Source organism: Canis aureus, chromosome 16, assembly GCF_053574225.1.
Source record: "Canis aureus isolate CA01 chromosome 16, VMU_Caureus_v.1.0, whole genome shotgun sequence".
In the NCBI taxonomy this organism is placed as follows: Eukaryota; Metazoa; Chordata; class Mammalia; order Carnivora; family Canidae; genus Canis; species Canis aureus.
Window position 1 is genome coordinate 703,359 of NC_135626.1, and position 26,552 is coordinate 729,910.

General features: G+C 55.8%; 2 protein-coding genes across 7 annotated transcripts in view; one reads left to right on the forward strand and one right to left on the reverse strand.

The window, feature by feature from the left end:
* MORN5 (MORN repeat containing 5) overlaps positions 1 to 7,496 on the forward strand; it is a 37,642-nt gene extending 30,146 nt beyond the window's left edge. For both annotated transcript variants that reach the window (XM_077850545.1, XM_077850544.1), the window contains one exon: positions 6,808 to 7,496. In XM_077850545.1, the coding sequence (XP_077706671.1) occupies positions 6,808 to 7,481 (674 nt within the window). In that variant the 3' untranslated portion in view covers positions 7,482 to 7,496. The remainder of the gene's footprint in view (positions 1 to 6,807) is intronic.
* LHX6 (LIM homeobox 6) overlaps positions 1 to 26,258 on the reverse strand; it is a 37,741-nt gene extending 11,483 nt beyond the window's left edge. Inside the window, exons 1-10 of one of the 5 annotated variants that reach the window (XM_077850541.1) lie at positions 26,073 to 26,254; positions 24,848 to 24,919; positions 24,198 to 24,380; positions 23,693 to 23,814; positions 14,659 to 14,879; positions 11,768 to 11,868; positions 11,492 to 11,587; positions 11,164 to 11,338; positions 7,688 to 7,791; positions 2,782 to 2,948 (exon numbers count right to left, since the gene is read on the reverse strand). In XM_077850541.1, the coding sequence (XP_077706667.1) occupies positions 2,928 to 2,948; positions 7,688 to 7,791; positions 11,164 to 11,338; positions 11,492 to 11,587; positions 11,768 to 11,868; positions 14,659 to 14,879; positions 23,693 to 23,814; positions 24,198 to 24,380; positions 24,848 to 24,919; positions 26,073 to 26,156 (1,179 nt within the window). In that variant the 5' untranslated portion in view covers positions 26,157 to 26,254 and the 3' untranslated portion in view covers positions 2,782 to 2,927. Of the gene's footprint in view, positions 1 to 722; positions 2,949 to 7,687; positions 7,792 to 11,163; positions 11,339 to 11,491; positions 11,588 to 11,767; positions 11,869 to 14,658; positions 14,880 to 23,692; positions 23,815 to 24,197; positions 24,381 to 24,847; positions 24,920 to 25,258; positions 25,325 to 25,767; positions 25,834 to 26,072 lie in introns of those variants that run through there. The other 4 variants (XM_077850539.1, XM_077850543.1, XM_077850540.1 and 1 more) reach the window with 4 other exon arrangements.
* Positions 26,259 to 26,552: the final 294 nt, after the last annotated feature.

The following is a 26,552-nucleotide window of genomic DNA, read 5'->3' on the forward strand; positions in this document are numbered from 1 at the left end:
GGGGGCCTTGCAGGGGTGAGGACGATGTACATCCTGAGCTGAGGTTTCTGAGCAACTCTGGCCGCTCCACTGCCCTCCTCAAGAGCTTTGGCTTTAATCACCAATTCTGCTGCTAAAAGAAAAGTTGCCAATGAGCAGAAGGATGTTCTCTCTCACTCCCCAGATTCTATGGCGGCTCTGGAACCCAGTAAGGCCCAGTATGAGACCCAGACTGGTGTGAAAGCAGAAGCCTCGTCTCCTGGCTCCCTGGCTCCCATCCCATATTCCCTTCGCTTCACTGGATGAAATTCTCCTGCATCTTCCAAACAGGCTCCTCTGTGCTTCCTTCCCTAGTCCCCCAGCATCTCCTCTTTTGCACCTGTACTGTCCTCTCGGTTGATAGGATCTGGCTCAGCAACCCAGGCCCCACAGCCTGTTGGACGGATCCGTCTGTCAGAGCATTGGCCAGAATGCGAGCTCCTCTAGGGCTGGTGGGCTAGGCCCGTCACCATGTCTGCAGAGCCAGCACAGGGCCCGGCAAAAAGCATTTGTGTGGGAGTGACATGGAGGAGGCCAACCTGACTGCCCACAAAGCTTAGACTGGAGAAGAAACTCACCGTCATGCCTTTGCAGCACAGTTGACTAACTGGGACATAGCACCGATTGTCCAGGAAGCACTTGCCTACAGGCCCGGGGCCTGAGCCCTTAACCAGAGAGCAGGAAAGAAACAGAATCCCATCATGTTCTGGATTTAAGTGCCAGCACTTCTACTTGCATTAACTTTATTTATTACACAAATAGGACATTTACAAAGCACAACATGAAAGGTATGTAACAAAACAGACATTGGTTTTACCAAAAAAGTGCTTACAATTTTTTTTTTTTTTCCGTGTGTGTGTGTGTTTCTCCCTCTGTTTTATATTTAAATAAATAGTCTTGGTGGCCTGTGCGTTCCCAGGCTGCTCTAACAGGCTAGTGGAGACATGTCTGAATGGCAACATGCTACAACCACGTGATCCACGCAAGGAACAGACCTCCAGGCGGGAGGCTCAAGGCAGAGTGGGAACTAGGTGACCCTGGGCAGGGCTTGGCTGGCCACTTACCACATGGCTGTGCTCAGGGCTTCTATCACCAGGAGCAAAAAATCAAAGGAAACATGAGAGCTCCCCACTCACCAGGGATCGGGCCCAAGCTTCTCTTGCTAACATCAGCATCCTGTGCAGTGCCAGGTATCGGCTATTCAGGGGATGAACAGGGCTGCGCTGACTGCATTCCGGTGCTACCTCCGCTTGGCTCTGAGTCCCATGGAACTGTCTTTGGAAGGGAGAGGAAGCAGGTTCCCTTCTCAGGCTACACCTGTGCCTCGCCCTCCTCCAGGTCCCAGAGCAAGAAAGGCAGGTAGGTATTCGTTTTAAGGGCCGAACTTCAGGCATTTGGATTCCGAAACCTTATCCAGACTCTGAGAGGGATGCAGTCAATCAGCGGTGTCCACCATGGGCAAAAGCAGGGACAGCAGATACGTATGTGCCATGAACATGCTTTCCCGGTCCTAGAGTCTCCTTCCAAAAGCAATGTATCGGGTTAACCAAAGCAGGAGGGAGGACTTGGGCTAGAACATGCTTACTAGCAGCCTCTAATAGGTAATGCATCAGGACACTAAGTAATTCTGAAATTACAGGATAAGCTTGGGACAAACGGGCGTCTCCTGAAAACATGAATCGTGGTCTTGTGCAGCCCAAGCCCTTTTGTTTGGGGTGGAAGAGTTGCAGCAGAATAGGGTGGTCGTGAGCACAGCCGTGTCTGGCCTCCACGTTTCCGAGTGGGGGAAGGCGCTGGCTCTGCACAGGGGTACTGGGGGAGCCCACCAGTGTCCCCTGCAATTCTGGGCTCAGCAGGTTCACCTAGGCAGCAAGCGCCTTCTCTCTACTCAGAAATGGGTCCAGAATTAGCATTCTTACCACCATGTCCCCGGGCTCCATTTCCCCAGCTCCCGCCAGGAAGGGCCCCTCCCTCCAAGGAAGCCCCCATGGCCCTTGGGGGCCCAAGTGCCCCCATCAGGAGTCAGCAAGTAGCCAACAAGGGCCCCTGACTCTAACCGGCACAAGCATTCAGAAATGCCCTCATACATATCAAGTAACATTCCTGCCAGCTGTCCTGTATGGATGCCAGATAACTAGGTAGGAACAGAGTCTCCCCATATATACCCCGAGTTTTCTCTTCTCTCTCCTTGAAATAGTTAGTGCCTCCCACACCCAGCATGCTACGTCGTTCTCCAGTGGGAGTCCTGGCCACCCCCCTCCCAGCCCCCGCCTATCCCCCTGCCTCTTGGTCTGGACCGGCCTCCATCTCTGCCCTGTTGGGCCTCTCAGGGTTGGTCAGTGTCTCTTCTCTCTCTGAATTAACTTGACATAACCAGACAGATGGAAATGATAAAATTAGAACATAGCTTTCCTTTGGGGACATCCCACAAACACTGTAGAGTTTTCCAGACAAAAGCAACAGAGTGGATAACATTGGGGGTTGTCGGCTATTCGGAATTCAGAGATGGTTGCGAGGAAGAAGTAAATAAAGGCCAGGATGGGAAGAAAGAAAACCTGTAAATTAGAAGGCTGTTGGCGCTGCATGATTCAATTTGGCCTTTGGCCTTTTGCTATTGTAATCAGCTTAAGTTGAAGACGACTCCTGTCTAAATGGAAAAACAGGCCGTTGTTTTTCACCCTGATTCCAAATTTCAGGGAGCTCTGCCTTCCGAGAGGAGGACTCCGTGGTGCCTTGGCAGGTTCTGGTTCTCAGCAGGAGAAGGGAAGGCCAGGCCCAGGGGTCCAGCCAGAGGCGATCAGGACAGCGGGTGAAGGGCGGATGTGGCGCGGGTGGATCCCTGGCAGTGGCGTGGACACCAGCTTTCGGCGGCTGTGGGGCAGTGGTGGGGTGCCCGTGGACAGACAGCATTAGTACTGAAAAAGGATGACCTGCAAGAGGAGGGCACAGGAGGTGGCTGAGTTGGGGGCCTGCCACACCTGGCGGTGCTCCCCCCTCCAGGTCCTCGAAGGCATGAAGAACGAGGACCACTTGGGGCCCAGATCTGGGTTCAAATCCTAGCTCTGTCACTTACTTGCAGTGAGGCCTTGCGCAACCTACTGTGCCTCGCTGAGCCCGTTTCCTCATCTGTAAAATGGGATTGACAAAGCCTCTCTCTCAAAATGGTGAGGATTCAGTGAGATACAGGAGCAGCAGGACATGACCACTGCACCATTCCCTGTGCCCAGCACTGCGTCAAGTGCCTTACTTACGTTACGGAACAGAAGCCTCGGCCCCATCAGTGTGTCCTGCCGTTATGCCTGTTCTACAGGGAGGGCACTGAGGCCCAGAGAGGTGAAAGTCAGTAGGCCCCGTGACCACACAGCTGGGAAGCGGTGGACCCAGGCCGGGCCCCAGGCCAAGCTCTCTTTGTTGTAACCCGTTGCCTCTACTGCTGCAAGGCCACAAAGACAGCAGTCGTGGATGCTTACTATACCCTGGGCAATGGGCCCAGCACTTCCCTTGATCTTCATAAAGCCAGAAGGCAGCCAGGTACCAGACACACAGTGGGTAATCAGGAACCGTCTGCCCCTTTCCCTCACCCTCTTCTACCTAAACCGTCTGCCCCTTTCCCTCACCCTCTTCTACCTAAAGCGACGGGCTGACTTCTCATGGCCACCCACACGGGATGACTGGCTGGCTGGTCAATGGGAGGTGACTTGTCCCAGTAATACATCAGGAGGCACTTGCAAGGGGTCCAGGGACATCCAGTGGGCATGGCCATATGGCTGTTCCATTTTCTGATCAGGAATATTCCTTGCCCAGATTGGTTACTATGAGGAGGAGCTGGAGGCGAGCATAGGTGATGACCTCCCTAAGCACAATCATGGTAACCAACGTCTATGGAGCACACTGTGTACTACGCACCATGCTACATGCCTCCCAATCATTATTGCATTTACTCTTGGCAACAACCTTAGGCGGTGGCAACAGTTACCACCTGTGTTTTGTGGGGGCGGGAATGGAGGCTCAGAGAAGTGGACTGTGTTCCCAGGTCTCACAGTGAGACAGTGGCAGAGCTGGAATTCAGAGCCTGCCCGACTCCAGGGCTGACACCACACTGTCTCACCCCACATTGGCCAATGCTCTTCTCTGACCTCTGGGATGCCTGACTTTGGGCTCTTATCAAGAGAAGCTTCCTCAAAAGAGATAAAACTCTGGTAAGACCCTACCCTCTGTGGGCCTCAGTCCCTCCGTCTGATCAATGACAGTATGGCCCTGGTTTCTAAGAGCTTTCCGACTTCTGAAATTGTGGAATCAGAGGATATGGCCAAGAAGAAAGGTGGTTCCGGAAACATTCAAGCAGGTGTGGCCACATGATGATGTGGTGGAGGCAGGGGGTGCTCCCTGCAAATGCTCAGAGCTCTGTCCTACTGGCCGGACCGGTCCTGGTCTTGAGTGGGTTCAGGAGCCTGCCCAGGGATTACTGTGTCTCCTTACAGCTGGGCCAGCCAGGCCTGGAGGGATTTGGGAGAAAGTACACACAGTCTTGCGCTGATCACACACAACCCACCAGGCCATCCTTGTGGGTTTGGCAAGAAGTGGACAGAAAAGGTCCCCAGGAGCTGGCAGGAAGGAGTGACAGTGAGAAAGTGGGAGGGAGAGACATTTTTTTGTAGAGCTGCTGGATGTGAAGTTGGAGATGAGGCCCAGCAAGAGAAAAACTCTGGTGAGGCAGCCAAACCCAGGGGCCAGAAACCTCTAGAGCAAAAGCTGCCAGACCCGAGACTGGCTCATCCTTCAGACTGAACCAGACATAACTGAACCAGACATAACCACAAGCCTTGCTGAGTAACTAGGAGACAAGGCTCAGCTCCAAGAGCAGAGCCCAGCCCTAAACATTTCTGAGGCTCCCCTCTGCCCTTCAGATAAAGCCTGAAGCCCTGGCTCCCTCCCTCCTTTGTGACCCCTGTCACTTCCTTGGGCCTCAGTCACACTAATCGCCCTGTGGTCCCTCTCACCCAGGCTCCTCTTGCCTGTGTACCTTTGCATCACTCTTCTCTCGACATGGAACACCCATCTTCCCATTCCTTGCTTCTCTCTTGGAGCTCATTACCCCCTCTTCTGGGTCCTCAAAGGCCACTTTCATCCCTCAGCTCACCTGCTGTGTCACCCTGCTCACCTCCTGCTCTAATTCACATGCTCCCTGAGGACAGGGATGATGCCAGCTTGCCTGTGCGGTCCCTGTGCTGGTCTGACGGGACAAGTGGCAGCTCCGAGATGGGCGGTCTCAAGGCGGAGGCCAGCTCTGCCCCCACGCACTGTGTGATGCTGGTGAGCTGCTGCTCTGAGCCCAGGCTTCTGTATGTGTGACTTGGAGCCAATCAGAATCACCCTCCCAGGGACACCTGGGTGGCTCAGTGGTTCAGCTCAAAGTGTGATCTCAGAGTTCCAGGATCGAGTCCCACATCTGGCTTCCTACGTGGAGCCTTGCTTCTCCCTCTGCCTGTGTTTCTGCCTCTCTCTCTCTCTCTCTCTCTCATGAATAAATAAATACAATCTTTAAAAAAAAAGAACCACCTTCCCAGTGAGGCTGTGAAGGGTGAAGTCAGAGAGAGCACAGTGTCAACTATAAAGTGCTCCGAAAGGAAGTGATGAGTGGCCTGTTGGAACTTCAGAGCCCAACAGACAGGCAGCATCACTGCACAAGTCACATCACCTCTCTGAGCTTCGGTTCCCTTGTCTTTACCATGAGAACGGCCATCCCCACACCCACAAAGTGCTTGGAAGGCATCAATCGGACAAATTGTGTAAAGCACCTGCTGTGAATGGATGAGTTCCTGAACAGCAGCTCTAGCTCTAAGCAGGACAATCTTGTTGGGTGTTCCTGGGGCATGCTCACCCACCACCGGGTCTGTGGGATTTTGTATCGCACACTACGGCTTACTTAGAAATCCACCTGTCCAACTCGGTTGTCTGCACCATATACCTGCCCCACGGCACCCTGCAGAGCCTGGCACACAGCAGGTGCTCATTCAGGGTAAGCAGAGGTATCCTACGGGAGTGGTCCCCACCCCAAGCCTCCCCAGCAGACTCTCTAGGGGTAAGGCTGGGGAATCTGCTTCTTTACAAGCTTCCCAGGTGATTCTGAGGCATGCCAAAACTGTGCTCTGCTGGCCTGGAAGGTCCCTGGAGGCCCTTCCAGCTGGGAAGAACTGGCCCAATCTTCCTGGCCCACTACACCTGCTGACTCCTGGGGGCTCCCTGCGTCTCTAAGGACCGCTACCGCGATTATTCTAAAAGAGGCCTCCATTCAATAAAACTAGAAAAATTAGAATAGAATAGAACAGAACAGAATAGAATAAGGGCACCTAGCTGGCTCAGTTGGTAAAACAGGAGACTCTTGATCTCAGGGTTGTGAATTCAAGCCCCGTATTGGGTGTAGAGAGTACTTAAAAAATAAAATCCTTAAAAATAAATAAAATAAAATACAAAAGAGGCCTCCAGGGCCTCCCAGCTGCCCCAGGACAAAGTCCAGACTCCTCCACCTGAGCTCCCCCCTTCGCTGTTCCTCCCAAGCCTGCGTGCCAGCAGTGTTGAACTGATCAGGGTTCTCTGAGAGCCAACGTGGCTCACACTTTCCCTGACAATCTCTGAGTCAGCCATGAGGCATGTGCGCAGACAGTACCCTCCTCTAGAAAGTCCTCTTTGGTTTCTCCTGAGCTGTGTGCCCCGACTCTCCAGCTCCCTGGGCTCCTCTGTCAGGTTTGATCCCACTGTGTTGTGATTGTATCGTGTTTCCTCCTCCAGACTGTGGCCCCTACAGAGCAAGAACGCTTCTTTCCTCATCCCCATGTTCCTGGCAACTGACTCGGGGCTGCTCAGCAAAGTCAGTACGTAGCAAATGTCCGCTGAATAAATTAGGACGTACATGGGTTCCCATACAGGCTCTGGGACCTAGCGCAAACTGTGCCTCAATTTCTCCGCTCCTAAAACAAAGGGTCCTCCTAGGACAGAGGGCTGCAAGGCTAACTGAAAGGTGTCTTGGCACCGAGAGGGAGCCAAGTGGGAGTGGGTCCTACCCGCTCTGTGATTTCACCTGGAGCAGTTCTAACTACTTTTATCTGTTTTATGGGTTACGGGAAAAAAAAAATGTTTTAAAAGGGCCAGTGCTTAAATACAAAGCTTTCAAGCCGGTGGCACGGGGGAGTGTGTGTCTAAGCAGCCCTTCTGGTTGTTCAGTTCTGATGTTTGAGATAGCCAGAGATCCCGCTTCCACAAGGGAGACCCTGCCAGTTGACCAAGGTCACCTGCTCACCTGCTATCCCAGGGCCCCATCAGATAGGGGTATTCACTCAACAGACAGGGATGAAAATCAGGAAGGGAGAGGAATAGGTGACAGGCTAGGTTGCAGGGTGGTGTGGGATGTAAGCCTTACTTGGAACCACAAAAGGAGAGCAAAGCAACTAAATTCACAAATCTGAAAAAAAGAAGGCCAACTAATGGGGAGAAGGTGAGGGTGGGGCCTATAGGGAGGCTTTGAAGTGGCCCCTGCACATAGAACACGCTGCTCAAGCCACTGCCTTGGGAGCGCGGTGGGGGCTGAAACATGCTGGGCACATTGCCTGCCAGAAGCCCATCCTTGGGCAGGAAGGCTCTTACCCACCACACCCAATCTGGCTCCATTTACCTTCTCACCCCGGTTGGAGAGTGGCCCATCCATGTCGGCTTTGAGGTGGACGGGGGGTGCGGTGTAAGGCAGCCGGCAGTGCACCTGTCCGCACTGTACCTGACCTGTGGATGAGAGGATGCCTTGGAGCCCATCCTGCAGCCTCCATGCCGGAGCCCACCTGCCCCGTGCTCAGCAGGCTGGAGCCCTGGGACCAGTTTCACCTGGGCCATTAATGGCTGTGTGTGGCCTTGCACCAAACTCCAACAGGGTTGGTTGAAATGCTCTATGTGAAAATCTTTATAGTCTATAAAGTGCTACTCTATAACTGCCCAGCTCTCTGATAAACACTCCTAAGCAAATATGTGTTTAACACTGACATGCAAAAATGTACCCCATTATTAGGATCCTTCTTGGTGCCCTGTACCTTCTTATCTCCTAGGTAGCTCTCAGGCTTTACTCTGTACCTCCTAGAGGATCTGGCACTTTTCAGATGCTTTTCAGATCAGGCACTTTTAATGATGCTGTCCTTGACCATACTATTCATGACTGCAGCCCAACACTCACCTTTCCCCTCCCTATCCTCCTTCCCAGCTTTATTTTTTCCTCCTTAGTGCTTACCATCATCTGACTTACTGTATATTTTTATTGTTGACTTGGCATTATCTTTGCCAACTAGAATACAAGCTCTAACAAGGGCAGGAATTGTCTTTTTTCCAGACTCTAGATCTTGATGGATTTCCAGTACCTAGAGTGAGGTATGACACCTAGCAGGCACTCTGAATATTGGTTGCATGAATCACTGTACCTTATTCCAACATCTAAAACTGTCTGGGAAGTCCATCCTTATATCTGACTCAAATGTCCTGTTTCAGGGCTTTACCACTATGGTGGAAAAGTCCATGGCTTCTCTTGTTCCTACACTTCTTTCTCTTTGGTCACATGGTCACAGGGGAAACAGCCTATAGAGAGACCCACAATTAATATGTAACTTAGGACAAGTCACTGCACCTTTCTGAGCCATAGTTCCCTCGTCTGTAGAATAAGGCAGTTGTATTAAATTAGGGATGCTTAACCCGGGGTATTCTAGGAGTCCATGAACATCTTGGGATTACACTGAAAACTATGTGCATACGTGCATCTTTCTGGGGTCTGGTTCCACAGCTTTCTATCAGTTTCCAAGCCCCAAGGCCCCAGGAAACTCAGAATCCTGTGACGTTAGTTAACTGCAAAGCAAACTGCTGAGGTGTTATTCAGTCATGCAGCAAGAGGCAACAGGTCCAAAGACCCTTGACACTTCCTGCCCCACACTGGGTTCCACCTCAAGGGCAAGAGGAAAGGGCACCTCAGCCCCCTCTCTAGGCATCTAAGACACACCCAGGCTTCATCAACAAAGTATGTAGGGAGAGTCTTGGCATGACTCTGGAGGCCATGGCCTCACTCCCAAAGGGGTCACCTAGATGCATTACCAGCTCCACAGCTGGTGGCCCAGACTCCTGGTACCTAGAGAGCTCCTGGTCCTTGGCCCCTCTAACAGATGATCTAGATGTTCAGTGGGCTCTGTGCAGCCTCAACATAAGTCATTGTTTAGAAAAGAAAGGAAGAAAAGTCCCTCCTACAGAGCAGATGGTTCAGAAATGAAACCATGCAAAGAGACAGGGTTTCCAACTGGCTGCCTGGTGCAGCAGGCAGGATTCTGCACTCCCAGCTGTGCCAGCTAGAACCACCACCACCATTACAAGAGCAGCTAATACTTCTCCAGCATCTACTCAATGCTGGAGACCTGAAGTCAGTGATCTCATCTGCTGCTAACACACTGCTCTGAGATAAGTATTCTTATCGTCCTCATTTTCACAGATGAGGAAATTGGTATTCCGGGAAGCAAAGAAGCTTGCCTGATGTCACCCAGCTAGTAAGTGACAGGGATGGGATTAGAAGCCTGACAGTCTCACCTCAAAGCCCACAATCAACCATTAAAGAATACTGGCTCCCGTTAACTTACTGCAGACCCTTGGTTTCCTCATCTGTACAATGAGATAGTGGTTTCTGATGTTTACAAACATGCTTAGTTTAGTGTCTGGCACATGGCAGGGGCCCAGTAAGCAGCAGGGCTCTCTCTGACCCATTCCCCTTTCTCTTTCCCTTTTACTTGGAGCCAGAAAAGGGAGGATTTGTGTTTGTGGGTATGTTGCGGCCACTTCTATTTTTCTGGTCATGCCCAGCTTTGGGGAAGCAAACACACTCAAATGGGATGAAAATCCACAATAAGCACCTGCTCAATAGCAGATTCACTGAATGTTTATTCACCCAGAAATCCACAAGGCCACCTCCCTGTCTCCACCAGATTTCTGCTCAAAGGTCACTGTATCATGACCCACTCCAGCATCCCCACGGCACCCAGTCCCCACTGACATGCCATTCCTCCTTCCTTTGTTAGTTGATGATCTCTCCACCCATGTCCCACGGTGGAATGTGAGCCTCAGGAGCACACAGACTTTGGTCTACTGTGTTCTCCACTGTATTCCAGTGCTCAGCACAGAAGGCACTCAAGAGTATTTACTGAACACAAGAATGGATTTTTAACCCCCCGAAGCAGGCATTATTAATGTCCCAGTTTACAGATGAGGATACTGAGATTCAAGGAGGGCAGGTAATTTGCCCACAGCCGCCTCCCAGCTCTGCATACTCCTGCCACACCGCCTTCTTCGACAACCCTAAACGCACCCATGCCACAATGCTTCCGGAGCTATGGCCTGCCTGCATGCAGCTCCTCTGCTGCCCCGCACTGCTACCTCCCCAATCCATGAATCTCACTAATTCTTAACCATCCTTCCCGTCCCAGCTTGCTGAGAGGCAGCATCTCCACAAGCTCGCATCCAGTTCCTTTCTGATAGCAATCATCACCATTAAACCATGCTCTCGGGATGCCCTGGTGGCTCAGCGGTTGAGCACCTGCCTTCAGCCCAGGGCGAGAACCTGGGGCCTGGGGATGGAGCCCCACATCGGGCTCCCTGCAGGGAGCCTGCTTCTCCCTCTGCCTGTGTCTCTGCTTCTCTCTCTGTGTGTGTGTCCCTCACGAATAAATAAAAATCTTTACAAACAAACAAACAAACAAATAAACCATGCTCTCGTCCGTCTGGTTGCCGTGCTGTGTTGCCTCTCCACTAGAACGTAGGTTCCACCCAGGCAAAGATTTTGCGCATCCTGCTCCTCCCCTGGCCCCTGAGCCCGGGCGCACAGGGCGTACTTGCAAAGTGTCTCTTGAATGGCCCGATGAATGGCTTTTCTCTATGAAGGGCCCCGACTCCCTGGGGCAGAGAGTGGGATGGGAGCCCGGCCCCTGTCCCCGAACTTCTAGGTGCGCGGCACCTCGGACTCCACGTCTTGGCGCCAAGGCTCCGGCCTCCCCACGCCTGCGCCCCCCGCGCGGCCCCGCGCGCCCCCGGCCCCCTCCCCGCGCGGGCCGGGCAGCCCAGGGGTCGCGGCCGGTCACTCACTCTCGATGTAGCCGTGCAGGGTGACCATGCGCGCCCGCTCGGGGCTGCTGAACGGGGAGTAGTGGATGTCCTCGGGCAGGGCGGAAGGGAGGCGGGACGGCGGCGCCCCGGAGGGCGGCACAGGATGCTGCGGTGTGTGCTTTTTATGACGCGCCCGGCAGTTTTGGAACCACACCTGCAACGACAGCCCCAGCAGCCTCAGCCTTGCGCAGGGTCCCAGGCGGGACCGCCTCGTCGCCTCCCGCGTCGGGGCGGCCCGTGCGCCCCACGCCGGGCCCCGAGCCCCCGGCCCCCGGCCCCCGGCCCCGGCCCCAGCCCCCGGCCCCACCTGGATGACCCTCCGGCTGAGGCCCGTCATGTCTGCGAGCTTCTGCAGCGTCTGTGCGTCCGGGTTGTTGTCCTGCGCGAACTGCGCCTGCATCACCTGCGGGGAGCCAAGGGGGCAGGGAGGCCGGAACCCGCCGAGGCCCCGCGGACCCGGCCCAATCACAGGCCCGGCCCAGGGCCCCGCCCCCCGCGGGCCTCGGCCTCCCCTCGCGGCCCCGCCTCCCTGCAGGGCCCGCCCCGCCCCGCCCCGCCCCGCGCGCCCCGCGCGCCCCGGTACCTGCAGCTGCTCCGCGGTGAAGGACGTGCGCGCGCGCTTGGCCGGTTTGGGCTGACTGTCCTGCTCCGAGGGCACCGCCCCCTCCAGCGTGAGGCCGTTCCCTGGGGGTGACAGAAGCGGCTGACCACGCGTCCCCATCTCTTCTAGTGGCATCCTGGAAAGGACGGGGGTGGGGGCAGCTGGTCCCTGGCAGGGTCCGGAGCGGAATCGGCTCGGAGCGGGGATCCCAGGCTCCTAGTCCCTGAGCTCCTTGAGAAAAGGGGCCGTCCTCTCCGGGCTGGGCGTTTGCTCAGGACCAGACCCTGCTCGGCGGTGTGTCCCCTGCGGCTGTCTCGCAGCCCTACTTTACAGCACAGCAAAGAAACTGAGGCTCAAAGAAAAACCTCTGCCCAGGGCCACGCTCGCGCCTCGCGGCTTACAGCTGTCTGGCGCCAAACTGGAGCCCCTCTCAGCTAAATTGGAAAAACCAAAGGCTGGTGGAGGTAAGGTGCTAGCAGGCTAGCAGGTGGCGGAGCTGTGATCCTGCCTTTGTAAAAATGTATGGAAGCAAAAAGGCTGAAACGATGTACCCCAAGGTGTTAGCAGTGGTTACCTCTGAGGAGTGCAATCAGGGAGACCCTATCTTCAGTTTTTTGGGATATTGCATGACTGTTGCAAAAGCCTACTTTTGAGGTTTTTGCCACGATCACGTCACTTTATTTCCCTAAATTTAATGCTGTTAACCGGAGTGTATGTTAGCCTTTCTCTTTCCGCTTATATTACTTTTATAATCACACTAAGCACAATCCCGCTTTATTTTGAACGACTCATTTTTTTTTTTCTAGGTCATACATGCTCCTTATCAAAAACTCAGAAAATACAGATAAGCACAAAGAAGAAAATAAAAATGACCAGTAATTCCACCACTGTTCACAATTAGTTGTATTTGTTTTTAATTTGGGAAAAACGACTACGTTGGGGGCGAACCGAACAAATATGCCACCATATATACAGAGAAAAAAAATCTGGGGAGATAGACACCAAAATATGAGAGGTAGTGACATTTAGAGTGATCTTTATTTTCTTCTTTTTGCTTAACTATCTTTTCTAAGATTTCTATGATGGATGGGTGTGTGTTTCAGTTTAGAGGTAAAACAGTAGGGGAGCCTGGCTGGCTCAGTTGGTAGAGCATCTTAATCTCTTAATCTTGGGGTCTTGAGTTGAAGTCCCATGTTAGGCAAGGGACTTGAATTTTAAAATTTTAAAAATAACAAATAAATAGATAAATGTAAAACAGTAATCCAAACTGAGGGCTGCTCAGTAAAGGAGTTCTGAGGTCCCAGGCCTTCAAGCTCCCCCGCGAGATAGGAGTCTGGGGTTGGCCTAGATGTGAGAGCAAGAGTTGTAACTGGCAAGGCTGTAGCTAGGGGTGGTCCTGATTGGTCTAGATATGGAAGGAGCCTAGGGTCACTGATGAGCCATGGTATAGGGGAGCCCTGACTTCTGGGATTCCATCCCACTGCCACTACTGACTTGCTCACCACTGCAGGTAACTTCCTACACCACCAGCCTTACTTGCTTCCCACCTAGGCTACTTAGTCCTGATCCTGGCAGGGAAAAGTGCTGGCCTTGGGCTGGAACTCTCAGGGAATTCCTGACTAGTTCCCAGGCTAGAAATTGGGGCAGGGTGGTCCATATACCTCCGGAGAGGCCCTGAAGATGGGACAAATACTTTGTGTTATTAATGTCCCAAAGGTGAGCAGGCAGGACAAGGATTGATGTGCCATCTTTTTCAATGGGAAAATGAAACTTAGAGGGGCAGCCACATCTCAGCAGCCTCCCTTGTTTAATGAGGTCTGATTGAGGGTCCCTGGAGCTTGGGAATGGGGTGGTATTGTATGGTGGTTAAAAGCCTGGGCTTTGGAGTCAAGCTGTCCTGCCAGTATGTAACCTTTGGCAAATCACATACTGCAGATAACCTCTGCCTGTTTCCTCATCTGTAAAATGGGGACACACCAGCTACTTCTCGGGGTTTTTGTAAGGATGACACAAAATAATGCACATTACAGAGAAGTTAGCCGCTTCCAAAGACCCAGACAGGAATATTATGGAAAGGATCCTTGACTCTGCCCTCATCCAACCTCCACTCCTACCCCTTTCTAGCCACCAACCCAACTGTGACTCAGCCTTCCCAGTCCCTGCAAAATATGAACCCTGTCTGCTGGTCTGTGTGTCTTGGGGAGACAAGGTATTGGAGCCAGAAGAGATTTAGGGATCTTTCTAGTTGACCATCTATCTTGCACAGATGGGGAAACAGGCCCAGAGAAGAAAGGAAACCCCATATGTCAGCACAGCATACCAGAAGCAAAACTGGAGCTCATATCTCCAGACTCAAAGGCCTTTTTCCTTACAGTCCAGGATGAAACCCCCACCCCCAAGCCTCTAGCTTGGAGCTGCTGGCATTTGAGTTGGGAGAACAGAGTCGAATTATCTCTCCAGGACTGGCCTACGGCCAATTCCAGGCAGCCAAAGGGGATCAGTCCTCGGGCCAACCAGAGCTAGCCAAAGTGGAGCCAGCTGCCCCCATTATGAGAATCATCTCTAGGGTTCGTTGAGCGCCTCCTGGCTTTACAACACATCAGCTCATCTATCTTTGAGAAGGTGTCTTATCATGAACTCCAATTTACAGATGAGGAAACAGTTGGAGAGGCAGACTGACTTCCTGCTTCCAAGCAAAGAATGGAGCCCAAAGTGCATGCTCCATGCACAGCCCCACACCTACCCAGGCTCCAAGTGATAAAGGGGGTGCCTGCTCCTAGAGGAGTGCGGTCAGTGCCTGCGGTGCTGGGGTGGGGTGGGAGAGGGCTGGGCACAGAGGTGTGGCAGGGTGCTGGGTGGGGCGGGTTGGGTACCGTTCTCAGCAGCTCTCTTGAGGTTCTCGATCATGGTGTCGTAGTGGATGCGGCACAGCACCTTCTCCTCCACCAGGCCAAACTCCTCGCCCGTGGACAGCTGGCGCTTGCATGAAAAGCAGGCGAAGCAGGCCAGATGATAGGCATTGCCGCGTGCCCGCCGCACCCAATCGCTGGCATAGATCTGTCGACCGCACCGTGCACACTTGGTCCCAAATCGGCTGTGGGACACCGGGACAGGAAAGGGGGGTGGCAAGGCTCAGACAGGCTACCCCTTCCCCCCACCAAATCCCAGTGGCCCGCCAGCACCCTGCCTCCTGGCCTTTGCGCACCCATACAGTTCTCTTTGCCTGGATCCACCCCATACTCCACACCTCTGCAGGCACCAGCTCATCTGAAGCTGAGCTGGTGGGTGGTTTTTATTTTCTTCTTGGCGCTTTTCTGAGTTTTCCAAATTTTCTACAATGATCCCTTATGTTTGTATGTAATGAATCTGTTCATGAAAATATATCTTAAGTGCTGGGAAAATATAATAATACAATAACATGCAAGTTTTTGAGTACTTACCACATGCCCAGAAAGACTCTAAGTGTTTTATTCTGATTATCTCAATTAATCTTCATTTTGCAGATGAGGAAAATGGGGACCAGAGAGTTAAAGTAACCTGCACAAGGTCACATAGCTTGCAAGGATAGAAACCCAAGATGAGGGGCAGCCCGGGTGGCTCAGTGGTTTAGCACTGCCTCCAGCCCAGGGCCTGATCCTGGAGACCCGGTATCAAATCCCACGTCAGGCTTCCTGCATGGAGCCTGCTTCTCCCTCTGCCTGTGTCTCTGCCTCTCTCTCTCTCTCTCTCTCTCTTCCATGAATAAATAAATAAAATCTTAAAAAAAAAATAAAACAAGATGAACAAACTGTACCCCGGCTGTAGACATGCTCAGAGTTTCTTGGAAGCATAGACGGATATGCATTTGCTGGCTCTGTGCCCTTGAGCAAATTGTTTAACCCCTCAGAGTTCTCACTTTCCCTGCCATGAGCTGAGCTCGGTGACAACAGCAGGGACTACTGCTTAGTACTTTTCAAGCTATTAAGTACCAGGCAGTCCCAGACTCTCAACTCCAGAGCCCCAGGACATTCTAGCAGTAAATGCTACAAAGACAAACAAAAGACCCGGATGAAATGTCCCCTCCCCCATAAGCCTTCCTTGTTGGGCCTTTTCCCCATCTCTCTCCCCACTTGTAGTGTGGCTATTTGGGTGTGGCTGCCTCCACTAGCACATTGGGAACCCCTCCAGGAAGCAGCTGAGTCTGGTTAACCCTGTCGCAGAAGTCAACGCAAAGCCTGACCTCTGAGCACCAGGGAAATTTTGTTCTTTAAGTAGATGACTCATCCCATGACCCTGTCCCAACCCTCAGTCTGTGCACACTCTATTTCAGGGAATGATGCCACCACTCATCCAGCCCCTCAAGCTTAGAAACCTAAATCATGCACTCCTTCCTCTCCACCCCACATCTAACCAGTCATCTGGCATTTGGTTCTTTTCCCTAAGTATCTTTGGGAATCCTCCCCTGTCTAGTGCCACTTGCTGTTCTCCTAGGCCAGTATATGCCCCGCTCTCCCTGTGTCCAGTGCCACCCCAGCCAACAACCATTCCTCCACAGAGTGGCCCCCGCAGTTTCCAGCATTCGTGGTGAATCTGGTCCTGCCCAGCTTAAAATCCTTTGCTGACTCCACTCTACCCTCAGGATCTGGTCCAAGATCCTTGGCGTTCACAATACCCAGCAAACCACAATCTCTTAGACTCCTCTCCTCCCTAACTTTCCCCATCCCACTCCCAAGCCGGAGTCCCAGGCAGCTAATACCTAAGGTCAGTGCCAGATCTCTATGCCCCCCTCTGAAGCACGTTCCCAGCCCAGGCCTTTGCACAGACTGTGTGCTCTACACACACACACACACACACACACACACACACACACCCCTCCCTGCAGAGTCCCCCAGTCCCTGCACCAGGCTGGCAGTGACCGTCAGGCCGTCAGATGCCTCGGCTCTGCCTCCCACCCGCTGTGTTCCATTGGTTCCTGGGAGAGGACCGAGCTGGGCCTCCGCAGCCCCCCGGCCGGCGCTTCCACCCGGAGGCGCACTGGGAGATGCCCGTGAGTGTGTGCAAAGATCAGCCTAGCAAACGCCCCTGCTTACAGCCTCCCCTGCTTTGGCAAAGGCAGGCGACTGTCAAGTGAACAAACCGTCTTGGGTTGAGCCGAGTGCGGAGCGCGGAGGCCCGGCCGCCCGGCTCCCGGCGAAGCCGACGCCTCTGTCCCTGACCAGGAGCGCAAGGGGGGCCTGTCGCTGGCGGCGCGCTTTGGAGGGGGCGGGGGGCTGCGCGCCTCTGCTGGGTCCACCGCCCCTGCACCCAGGCGGCCCGGGACCTCGGGACGCGGCTTCCCTAGGGGACAGCCTGGCGAAGCCCGAGGTCTCTTTCCCAATCGCTCAGCAAAGGGCTCGCCCAGCCCAGTCTCCCCGCTCCCCCGAGGGCAGCCCCGGAGTGCCGCGGCCCGGGGGCACCGCCAGGCCCGGGGGAGGGAGCGGCCGCCAGCGCGGAGCAGGGAGCTCGCCGGCCCCGGGGCGCAACGTCTTCACTGCACACCCTCGGCTCCGCGCAACCCCGAGAGATGGAGACTCCGGCACCCATTCTGCAGCCGTGGAATGGGAGGTTCGGGGTGGACAAGCGACTTGCCCAAGACCACAAAGAGCGTGGGGCTTGGGGGGTCGAGGTCCGTTCTGAGGTGCAAAAGGAGCCCAGAAGCTGCGGAAGCAGCAGGACGAGAGTGGGTAAGAGCTGGCTCCCAGGTGCATCCGCTGGTAACCGGCCCATCTGGCCCCGTGGTGTCCCTGCTCCCAGCCACGGGTCCTTGCAAAGTCCCACGCATGGGGCCTGGGGCCCAGCAGACTCGGGACGGCGAGGAGTGCTCCCAGGGAGAGGGGAGAGCCGGGAAGAAGGGAAGGTCCCGGCCTCAGCGGCTGCGTCTCCAACCTGTGCTCTGGGCGCCAGCGCCCCGAGTTCCCGCCAGAGCACACCACCCCTGAGCCCCGATCCTCAGCTTAGCTGTGCCAGATTCCTCGTCTTTTACCGGAGATGAGTCCAAGACACCCTCAGGCCCCCGACCTTCCCGCTGCACCAGTCGGGGCCGCCCGGCGCCTTCTGCGCCTACACAGTGCATGGTGCGCGCCTTGCTGCCAAGCGGACCCCGCGAGGGATCTCTCACCAACTTGCTCTCCCTCCACGTGTCACCCCAAATGACAAGAGCTGTTCCCAGACCCAGGATCTCCCCGCGCTCCCCGCAGTTCGGCCCAGTCAACGAAATCACCTTTGTGATGGGTCCTGGGATGAGGGTGACGGGGTCATTATGCGGGTTTGGATAGGTTTGCCGGCCGCTTCAGACATGTGTCCCCCACCCAGGGCAGGGGTCAGTGACACAAACAAGGGAGCATGAGGAGGCTTACGATCGAGGCTCTCTGACAAACCGATAGACTCCTTCCCAGGCGGGCTTCGAGGCCCGAGCCGCAGGATTCCGGAAGCAGCGAAATAGGCGCGAGACAACGAAACTTCAAGAATGGGGTGTTCGGGAGCTGCGGAGGGAGCGCCAAAGGGATTAGGGGCGCGGCTACTGCCCTTCCACCCCCAGCCTTGTGCGCGTCCCCCCCTGGGTCCTGGTGTGCACCGGGGGGTAAAGGCGCAAAAAACCGACAGGCTTCGGGCTCGGAGAGGTATCGGGCACATGCCACGCATCCTGGCAGCAGCTGAAAGGAGTGGGGTGGCCACCATGCACCTCCTTGCCCTCTCTTCCCCAGCAGGGAATAGAGACATCTGGGTACTAGTGGTTGTGCGGAGGAGCTGTGCGTGCCCCACCAGGTCGAGCTCACGCTCCTGGCCTACTTCCTCTGGATACCGAGTTGGTGTTCATTATTTGTTGGATGAATGAACCTCAACGAAAGAGCCTTTTGGAGTTTCACTACCTCTCCGTTCCCCCTCATTACCATACCAGAAGCTAAATCGAAGCTACAAATGCAAAGGCCAATGTTAGTTAGGAAGCTGGAGAGCCAGTGCAGAAACTCAAACTCAGATTCACATATTTTGCATCCAAGACACTCACTTGACTGCGTTAGAGAAATTCTAAGAAGCCAACAAGGTGGATTGGTGGTGGAGCCCCTCCTATCCCCTCTGTTCCTTTCTTTCTGGGCAAACTCTTAGGAGAAGAATCCAGAAAAAACAGAACCAGCAATTATGAGGTTAAAATGCCCCGCTCCTTGGAGCTCCTTGGAGATCCCAGTCGGAGGCCCCTCCCCAGAACTCCTCTCTCCGCTCCCCAGCATCTGTCCCCCAACAGCTGGCAGCCGCTGGACCCCCTCCCCCACCTCTGCCGCAGTGGGGGGCCTCTGGCTTCCCAGCTCTGAGCCTCCCAGGGGACCCTCGCTCTGGGGGAGGGGGTGGGGTTCTCCCGCTAGACCCAGTGGTTGGGAGCTTGGGTTCTAGGAGGAAGGCCAGAGAAAGCTGAGGGCTTGCCCTAAGTCACAGGGGCCAAGCTCGGGACCAGGAACTTGGGCCTGCTGCCCTTCAGCCCAGCCCAGGACACTCTCTGAACCCCACCCGTACAAACGCCAGGAGCAGGAGTTAACCCTTTACTCCCCATTCCCGTGCGCCAGAGGCAAGAGGGCCAGGGCCCAAGGCAACCTGATCCTGGCAAAGTTGATCTAGTCACAGCCCCCGAGGAGGACCCTCCTGTCCTAGTGATCCTAGGACCCAGCCAGGTCACACACCAGAGCACAGAGTGGCTTCTCCTTGTGCGAAGCCAATGAAACTGGGCAAGGAATCTCAGGGCAGGGAGAGAGAAGTCTTTGCCATTCCATGGACCTCACCTTGTAGAGAGCAGCTGCTGACATATCTCACCTATAAAACAGTACTGAATGTTTAGACTCAGGGATGGTGGAGTCAGGCAGCCAGGAGCCTCACCCAGGACCTGCCACTTAGTAGCTGTAAGACCTCACCTTTCAAGACGTCAGGTCCCCTCCTATCATGTATAGAGCTTGAGAAGAGCTCTACACATTCCGGTGAGCAGTATCCTCACCCCTGCCCAGCCCCTCTTACACTCTGTCACTGAGTGACCCCGGGGGCTCCTCTTTCCTCTCCCTCATGACATCAGTCTCCCCAATCATACAATGGGCATGATGCTGGGGGCACCGAAAGAGGAGGCACTGCAGATCAGTTTGTGCCCTGTTTGGGGGGCAGCTGCTGCAGGTCAGTGGGTGGGAGGAAGCTGTCTAAGGTTGTGGTTGCTGAGGGCACTAGGGATATGAGTGGGCCAAAAAAGGAACTCCATCACCCGCCCCCCCACCCCCCGCCCCGCAGGACTTTTCTTCACTTCTTGGAAGAAAACAGAAAGAAAAGTGGTCTTAACCCAAAAAGCAAAGTAATTAAAAGTAATTAAAAGCAGTATCATATTTTCCCTGGCGGCCTGCTAGGACTCAGGGAGTAAGGGTTACCTGGAATCTGATTGAAACCACCAGGGCTGGTGGGATCCCTCTTTGGGAGAGACTGAAGGAGCGAGGCCCAGCAGTCTTGCCAAGGCTCCTATGCTCTGCAGCCTCCCTCCTTGCTGAGTTTGGGGGACCTTCCTAACTTCTAACTTCTGGAGCCAGCAACACCAGGCTCTGCCAAGGGAGACTATGGGGGATCTACAGGATGGTGTCAAGGAGGGGCAAGATAAGGGATGGAACAGAAGAGAAACCCTTCCCTGACGGATAAGACCAGAGGACCATGAAAGCCCCCTGGCGTCCCCTCCATGAGGTTTGGCTCCTTCCTCCCTCTCCCTACCCTATTGGGAGATTTTGGCCTCTCCTGGGGCAAAATGCTCCAGTCTACATCCCACCAGATCCTTGACCTTGGTCTTCAGGAAACAGAGGACTAAGAAACTCAGTGCATGGCCTCTCTCTGAGCCCCAGATCTTGAGGGAGGGCTCTGCCTCCCATGCCACCATTCATGCTTTCCCCAGGAAAAGCTCCTTTGCGGCAGCGACCTAGAGCCTGGGCTGCTGCTGAGAGCAGACAATAATCCCCGCCTGACACTCTGAAGCTTTTTCTTTCCCTTTTTGTGGACTTTATTATTTTTGTTACAGGTGGGACTGCCAGGGATGGGTTATGCCTGCAGGGAGACCTGGCTGGGGTAGAAATGATTAGGAAAGCCACAAGTCTTCCCTCATCCCAGGGAATATGAGCTTTTATCCTGTCCATTTTCCTAACCCAAAATCTGTTTTAGTTTTGCTTTTGGGGCTTTTGTCACTGGAAAAGGACTAACTCTCAGAACCTGCTGACCAGAAATGGCCTGGCCCATCCCTCCAGGCAAACCCTGCTCCTCAAACTGCCAGAGGAAATGCCATCAGGGGATTTACTGTGCCCAGCATCCACTCTGCCAAGGGCGACAGTGGAGATAATAGAGGCATCCATAGCACCTGCCATTTAGGGAGACTACTGAGCCCTCCTCCCTATACTGGTCTCCTTGGCATCTCAGACAGACAACCCTGGAAGTAGGAGATAGAGGGCAGAGAGATGTAGTCACCTGCCCAAGGTCACACAGTGATTCATTGTTGGCCAGATAGAGCCCAATTACTGCCTATCCCCACAATAGCTATACTTCCCATCCTCCACCCCACGGCAGCGGGAAGGGTGGGGTGGGGGGCGAACGGGACTCCAGAGCCAGTGGAGGCTCTGAACAATGGGATCAGGATCTAAATTTTGACGAATCCTTGAAAGTCTAGTAAAGCACAGCATCCAAGGAGGCTCGGTACAACCTGGGCATGAGGTGAGGCTGGAGAAGCAGCGAGGAAGCTGCCAGCTCCACCGTCACCAGGAGGGCCAGGAGAGGGGTCTACCCCCTGCCCTACTCTGCAGAAAGAGGTTGAGATATTATCCTGCTGGTTTCCTCAGGCTGAAGCCCTGTTCCTGGCTAGTGATGAGCCCCTAAAACAGCAGTTGGCTTGGTTTTAGTTTTTTTCTTATTGGTTTGTTTTGTTTTATTTTGTTTTTAATCAAATGGAGGCAGGCATAGAACAGGGAGGTGGCAAGACAGGGGCTTTAACCTCTACTTCCTGCCCTGGCCAGCCAATAGTCAGAGGGAACACTGGAGAAAGACATACCCGCTACACAATGATAACCCCCTCTGACGCACGCATGTAGCGGTCCACATCCACAAATCCACATCCAGATCATACCCTTGGCTCCTCAATGACCCCTCAGAGAAGAAGTGGAGTAGGAATTATGGGATTTCAGAATTTCCACCCTGTCACCTCTGGGCTCCTGTCCAGATGTAATCTTGTTCCGACTACCTTGCACACACACACAAAGTCGCAACATTCACACAGAGATATACACACTCTTGACACACATAAACTAAGACAAATACTTGTTATAAAGGAGTACACACGCTGTCCTCCTACCCCTGAGCTTGTTCAGTGACACATTCCTGCAGTGCCACTGCACAGATCCAGACAACACAAGACACACAGACACTCCTTGCATGCTGAGTCCCAGGCCACCTGGTAGACCCCCATCTCTCCATTCACATCCCAGGTGCACAGTCTTTCACATCCATACACAAAAGAAGAATCCACTTCTGAAACCAGGCTCCTTATGGTTTCCCCAGAGTACTCCAGCCCCAAACACTGCAAGCTTCACCCTAGACTCAAGATCCTCTCTTTTCAAGGGCCAGGAGACTCAAAGCCAGGGGCAAGGCGGCAGGCATTACCTTCCACCACTTTCCTTGACTCTCAGGAGCTTTCTGGGCCAGGGGTCTTTCTAGAAAGGCTGAAGACATGATCCCTGCAGAGGCAAGGGTGAGAAGCATGTCTGAGGGTTTTGGGGCTGTTATAGGGGAATAGCTTACTCCACTTCCTGACAAAGCCCTTGGGAACAAGCATCCCTTCCAGAAACCGGTCCCACTCCACTCTCTGGACTCTGTATGCCTGGTGGCGTGGCCTCAGGTCAGGTTCACCCTTCCCACCAGTGTCAGGCCTGTGGCCTGCTGTGCCCCTGACCTCGACTCCAGGACACACAAGGTCAGGCCGGAGCCCTGTTTAGGAGCCGGTGCAGGAGGCAGAGAGGCAGCGATGCTGCGGAGGGGGAGCCTGGCAGCTGTGGAGAAGTGCAAGGAAGAGGCTCTGCAGGGCGGAGAGCCCAGCCCAGGGTAATCCTACTCCGGGCCGTGGTTGCTGGGCCCGACTCCCTCCCTCTCCCCTTCCTGTCGCAGCAGCTCGGAGTCAGAGCGTGGACCCCGAAGAGGCTGAAGCTCTGGACGGAGACGATGACGGAATGGAGGCTGAAACAGGCGCCTGGGACCCGGGCAGGACCCCAGACTGGAAATGCGACACTCGAACGGCGAACGGCGCGGGGGTCTGAGTTGCGGCGGAGCCTGAGAGGTTGGAGCTTAGGGCGAGGTGCTTGGCTATGGGACAGGATCTGATCGCTGCGAGGCTAACGCTTGGGGCTTCACCAGACCGGACCCAGGGAGGAGCCAAGGGCAGAGCCGGTGCAGGAGGCTGGAGCCCAGGTCAGGGCCGGCCGGTAGAGACGCCGGCACTGCTGGAGTCGGAGTAGGGTTGGAACCCAGAGCTGGAGTGCACTGGTGGTGCAGACTGCGGCTGGGATCTGAGCGGGTTGGGGCCAGAATCTAGGATGTCAGGGCTCGACCGAGGCGCTTGATGTCGGAACTGGAGCCAGACACTGCAAGACCAGAGACGGAGCCAGAGCCGCGACCAGAACCGAGTGCGCCGCAGGAACCAGAGGGCGGGCCCCGGGGGCCCCCGACCTGTGCCGGCCCCAGCGCGCGGCCTGGAGCTCCTCGTTCCGGGCAGGCCGAGCCGAGGGCCGCGCAGGGAGTGCGCCCGGGCGGGCTCCATCGCCAGGGACCTGGCGCATCGCAGGCATCCTCGGTGGCGCCGGGCGGCCTGCCTGCCACCACACTGCTGGCCCGGCGGCCGCAGCCTACCTGAAGTAGTCCATCTTGCAGAAGATTTCCTTATTCTTGATGTAGCAGCTGTTCTGCTGCCTCAGCGACGTGCGACACACGGAGCACTCGAGGCACCGCACGTGCCAGATGAGGTTGTTGACCTGGGGAGGGGGCAGAGGTAGAAGACGGCTCAGAGCCGGCCTCTCTCCCGGCCGGGCCCCAGCCTCCCAGGGCCCGTTTGCTGCCGCAGTAGCTGGAGGTCTAAAGGTGCGTGCGTGTGACTTCCCTACTTTTCTTCTGTAGCAGGGGAGCTTAGGAAGTTAGAATTAAACTTTTCCCGTTTTCCAGATGGAAACCCGGCGGCCGGGGTGGGGGGTGGTGGTGGTGGGGATACAGAGAGGCTCTAAGATTTGCCCAAAACTGCACAGTCAGGCAGCGGCTGAGCCAGGATTAGGAATTTGGTGGACCTGGCGCCGCCTTTGAGGTGCTCAGGGCTGCGACCCACACGCCGCCAACGCGGCAACCTCCCGCGCGCGCGCCTCACCTTGAGCAGGTACCGGTCCAGGATCTCGAGGCCACAACTGGAGCAGATGTTCTTGCCGGCGGACGGCACGGAGGAAGCGGCGGAAGGCGGCGAGCAGACGGATGGCGTGCTGGGCGTGCAGGGGGAGGCCCGACCCTCGTCCTTGTCCAGAGCGCCCGCCAGGGCCTCGGCGTCCGACTGAGCCTGCAGCCGGGGACACAGGGAGCACCGCACGCTGAGATGCGCGCTCAGCCAGGTGCGCAGCGCCGCTGCCGCCTCCGAGCCAGACCTGGGGCCCCCGCGCATCAGTCGGCAACGAAATCCTCCCGAGGCGCCGCGCCCTGGGCTGCTGGGCTACAGGATGGGGATGGGGATGGGGATGGGGATGGGGATGGGGATGGGGATGGGGATGGGGATGGGGATGGGGATGGGGATGGAAGGGCCTGTCGGAGGGGAAGGGACGGCCCAAAGTTTGAACCTGCGCGTCCTGGGTGCTGGGGACAGTTAAAGTCTACGTTTCCGGGCGGGAAAACGGAGGCTCAGAGAGGGGCGGCGCCTTCCCGCAGTCGCCCCCGGCGCATGGGCAGCGGTTCGGGGCGGGAAAGCCGGCCGAGGTCCCGGGGCCGGGCAGCCGGGGGACGGGGGGCGGAGGCAGGACCCGGCAAACTCACCATGGCGGGCGGCGCGGTCCCTTCAAGGCAGCGGGTGGTCGCTTTGCAGCCGGACCCCGGCTGGGCCATCACCTGGGGGAGGGGGAGGGAACTCAGGCGGCGGCGGCTGCAGAACTGGCTCCGCGCAGCCTGAGCCCAGCGCCTCCCCGCGCCTGTTATATAAACCGGCGCGGAACAATGAGTCTTAACTTTGTAGTGGGCATTTAAAGCCCTTCCCCACAAAAGCGGTGTCTCTCTAATGAAGCAATTTGAATTTGGATTGGATTTTTTTTTTTCCCCTCTCTCTCCCCCTCTCCCTGCACTTAACCCGTGGCTCTTGAAGTAATCGCTTAGTTCCCTTGCAATCCAAGCCTCTGAGGGGGGGAAAAAGAAAAAAAAAAAAAAAAACACACGCGCACACACACAAACTACCTGCAATTAGAAATTGTCGTGAATGCCCAAGATAAGAGGTAGCCAGAGTGTCAATTCCAACTGTCAATCAGTGAGATCCATCAGGCCGCCCAAAGAATTGCAAATTTGATTTTTTAATGGTAGTAATTAAAAATCGAATTTTTCCTCCCTCCACCCACACCCCCCCCTTCTCCTTCCTCGCTCCCTTCTCCTCCTCTAGACGCAAAATGCAAAAAGGAGAAAAGGGAGAGAGAAAGGAAGAAAGGAAAGAAAAGAAAAAGGAGACGAGGGGGGCGTCCGGGGAGAATAAAACCCGGGGTGCGGGTGCGGGGAGCATCAGCTCGGCAGCCCAGCGCCGCCAGATTGATGCGGAGAGGTTGACGCGGATTCAGGCGCCCCTCGAGGGCCAGCGGGAGGGAAACCCCGAGCAGAGCGGGGGGCGAGACCCGGGGGGAGATGGGGCCGAAGAGAGGAAAGAGGCGTCCAGGGAGAGGGAGAAGCACCCGCCAGCCCCTCGGCGCGCCCGGGGCCGGCCCCGCGTCGGGATTCTCAGCGTTGCGCCAGCACAACCCCCGGCGCATCGCGCTATCAGCGCCTATTCAGACGGACAATACCCGCCTCGCCTCCTCTTGATTCGCCTGTGTCTTTGCTAAATCGCTTTTTGAGAAATTCCTCCAGCATTTGCATAATGTGTTCCCGCTTTCCGCGACCCCCCTCCGCAGCCGCGCGAGCTCACACACTCACTTGCACACCCTCGCGGGCGCACCCCGGACCCCTCCTCCCCGCGGCCGCCCGGCCCCTGCCCCGCTGCGGCCCGGGCCGCTCGCGCGCTCACCTGGTCGGTGGCGGGGCCGCCCTCGGCCGGCAGCCGGGAGCCCTCGGGCAGCGCCGGGGCGGCGGTCTCATGCTTCCAGTACATGCATGGGCCGGGAAGCGGCGGCGGAGAGCCGCGCGGAGCCGGGCCACGGCCACTGCGGGAGCAGAGCCTGAAGCAGGAGCCCCAGCAGAGCCCAGGCCCCCGGCCCCCGCCCCGGCCCCGGCCCCGGCCCCCGCCCCGGCCCCCGCCCCCGCCCCGGCCCGCGCGCAGCAGCCCCGGCCTGCCTGGCTGCTGCTGCCGCTGCCTCGCAAGAAGGTCCCGACAAACTTGGAGAGGCCCCCGCCCCCTCCTCCCCTCCCCCTCCCCCTCCCCCTCCCGGTAGTCCTCCTCCTCCTCCTCCTCCTCCTCCTCCTCCTCCTCCTCTCCCTCCTCCTGGTCCTCCTCCCCCTCCAGCTGCCGCGGCGCCCCTGCCACTGGAGCCCCGCTCGCTCGGTTCAA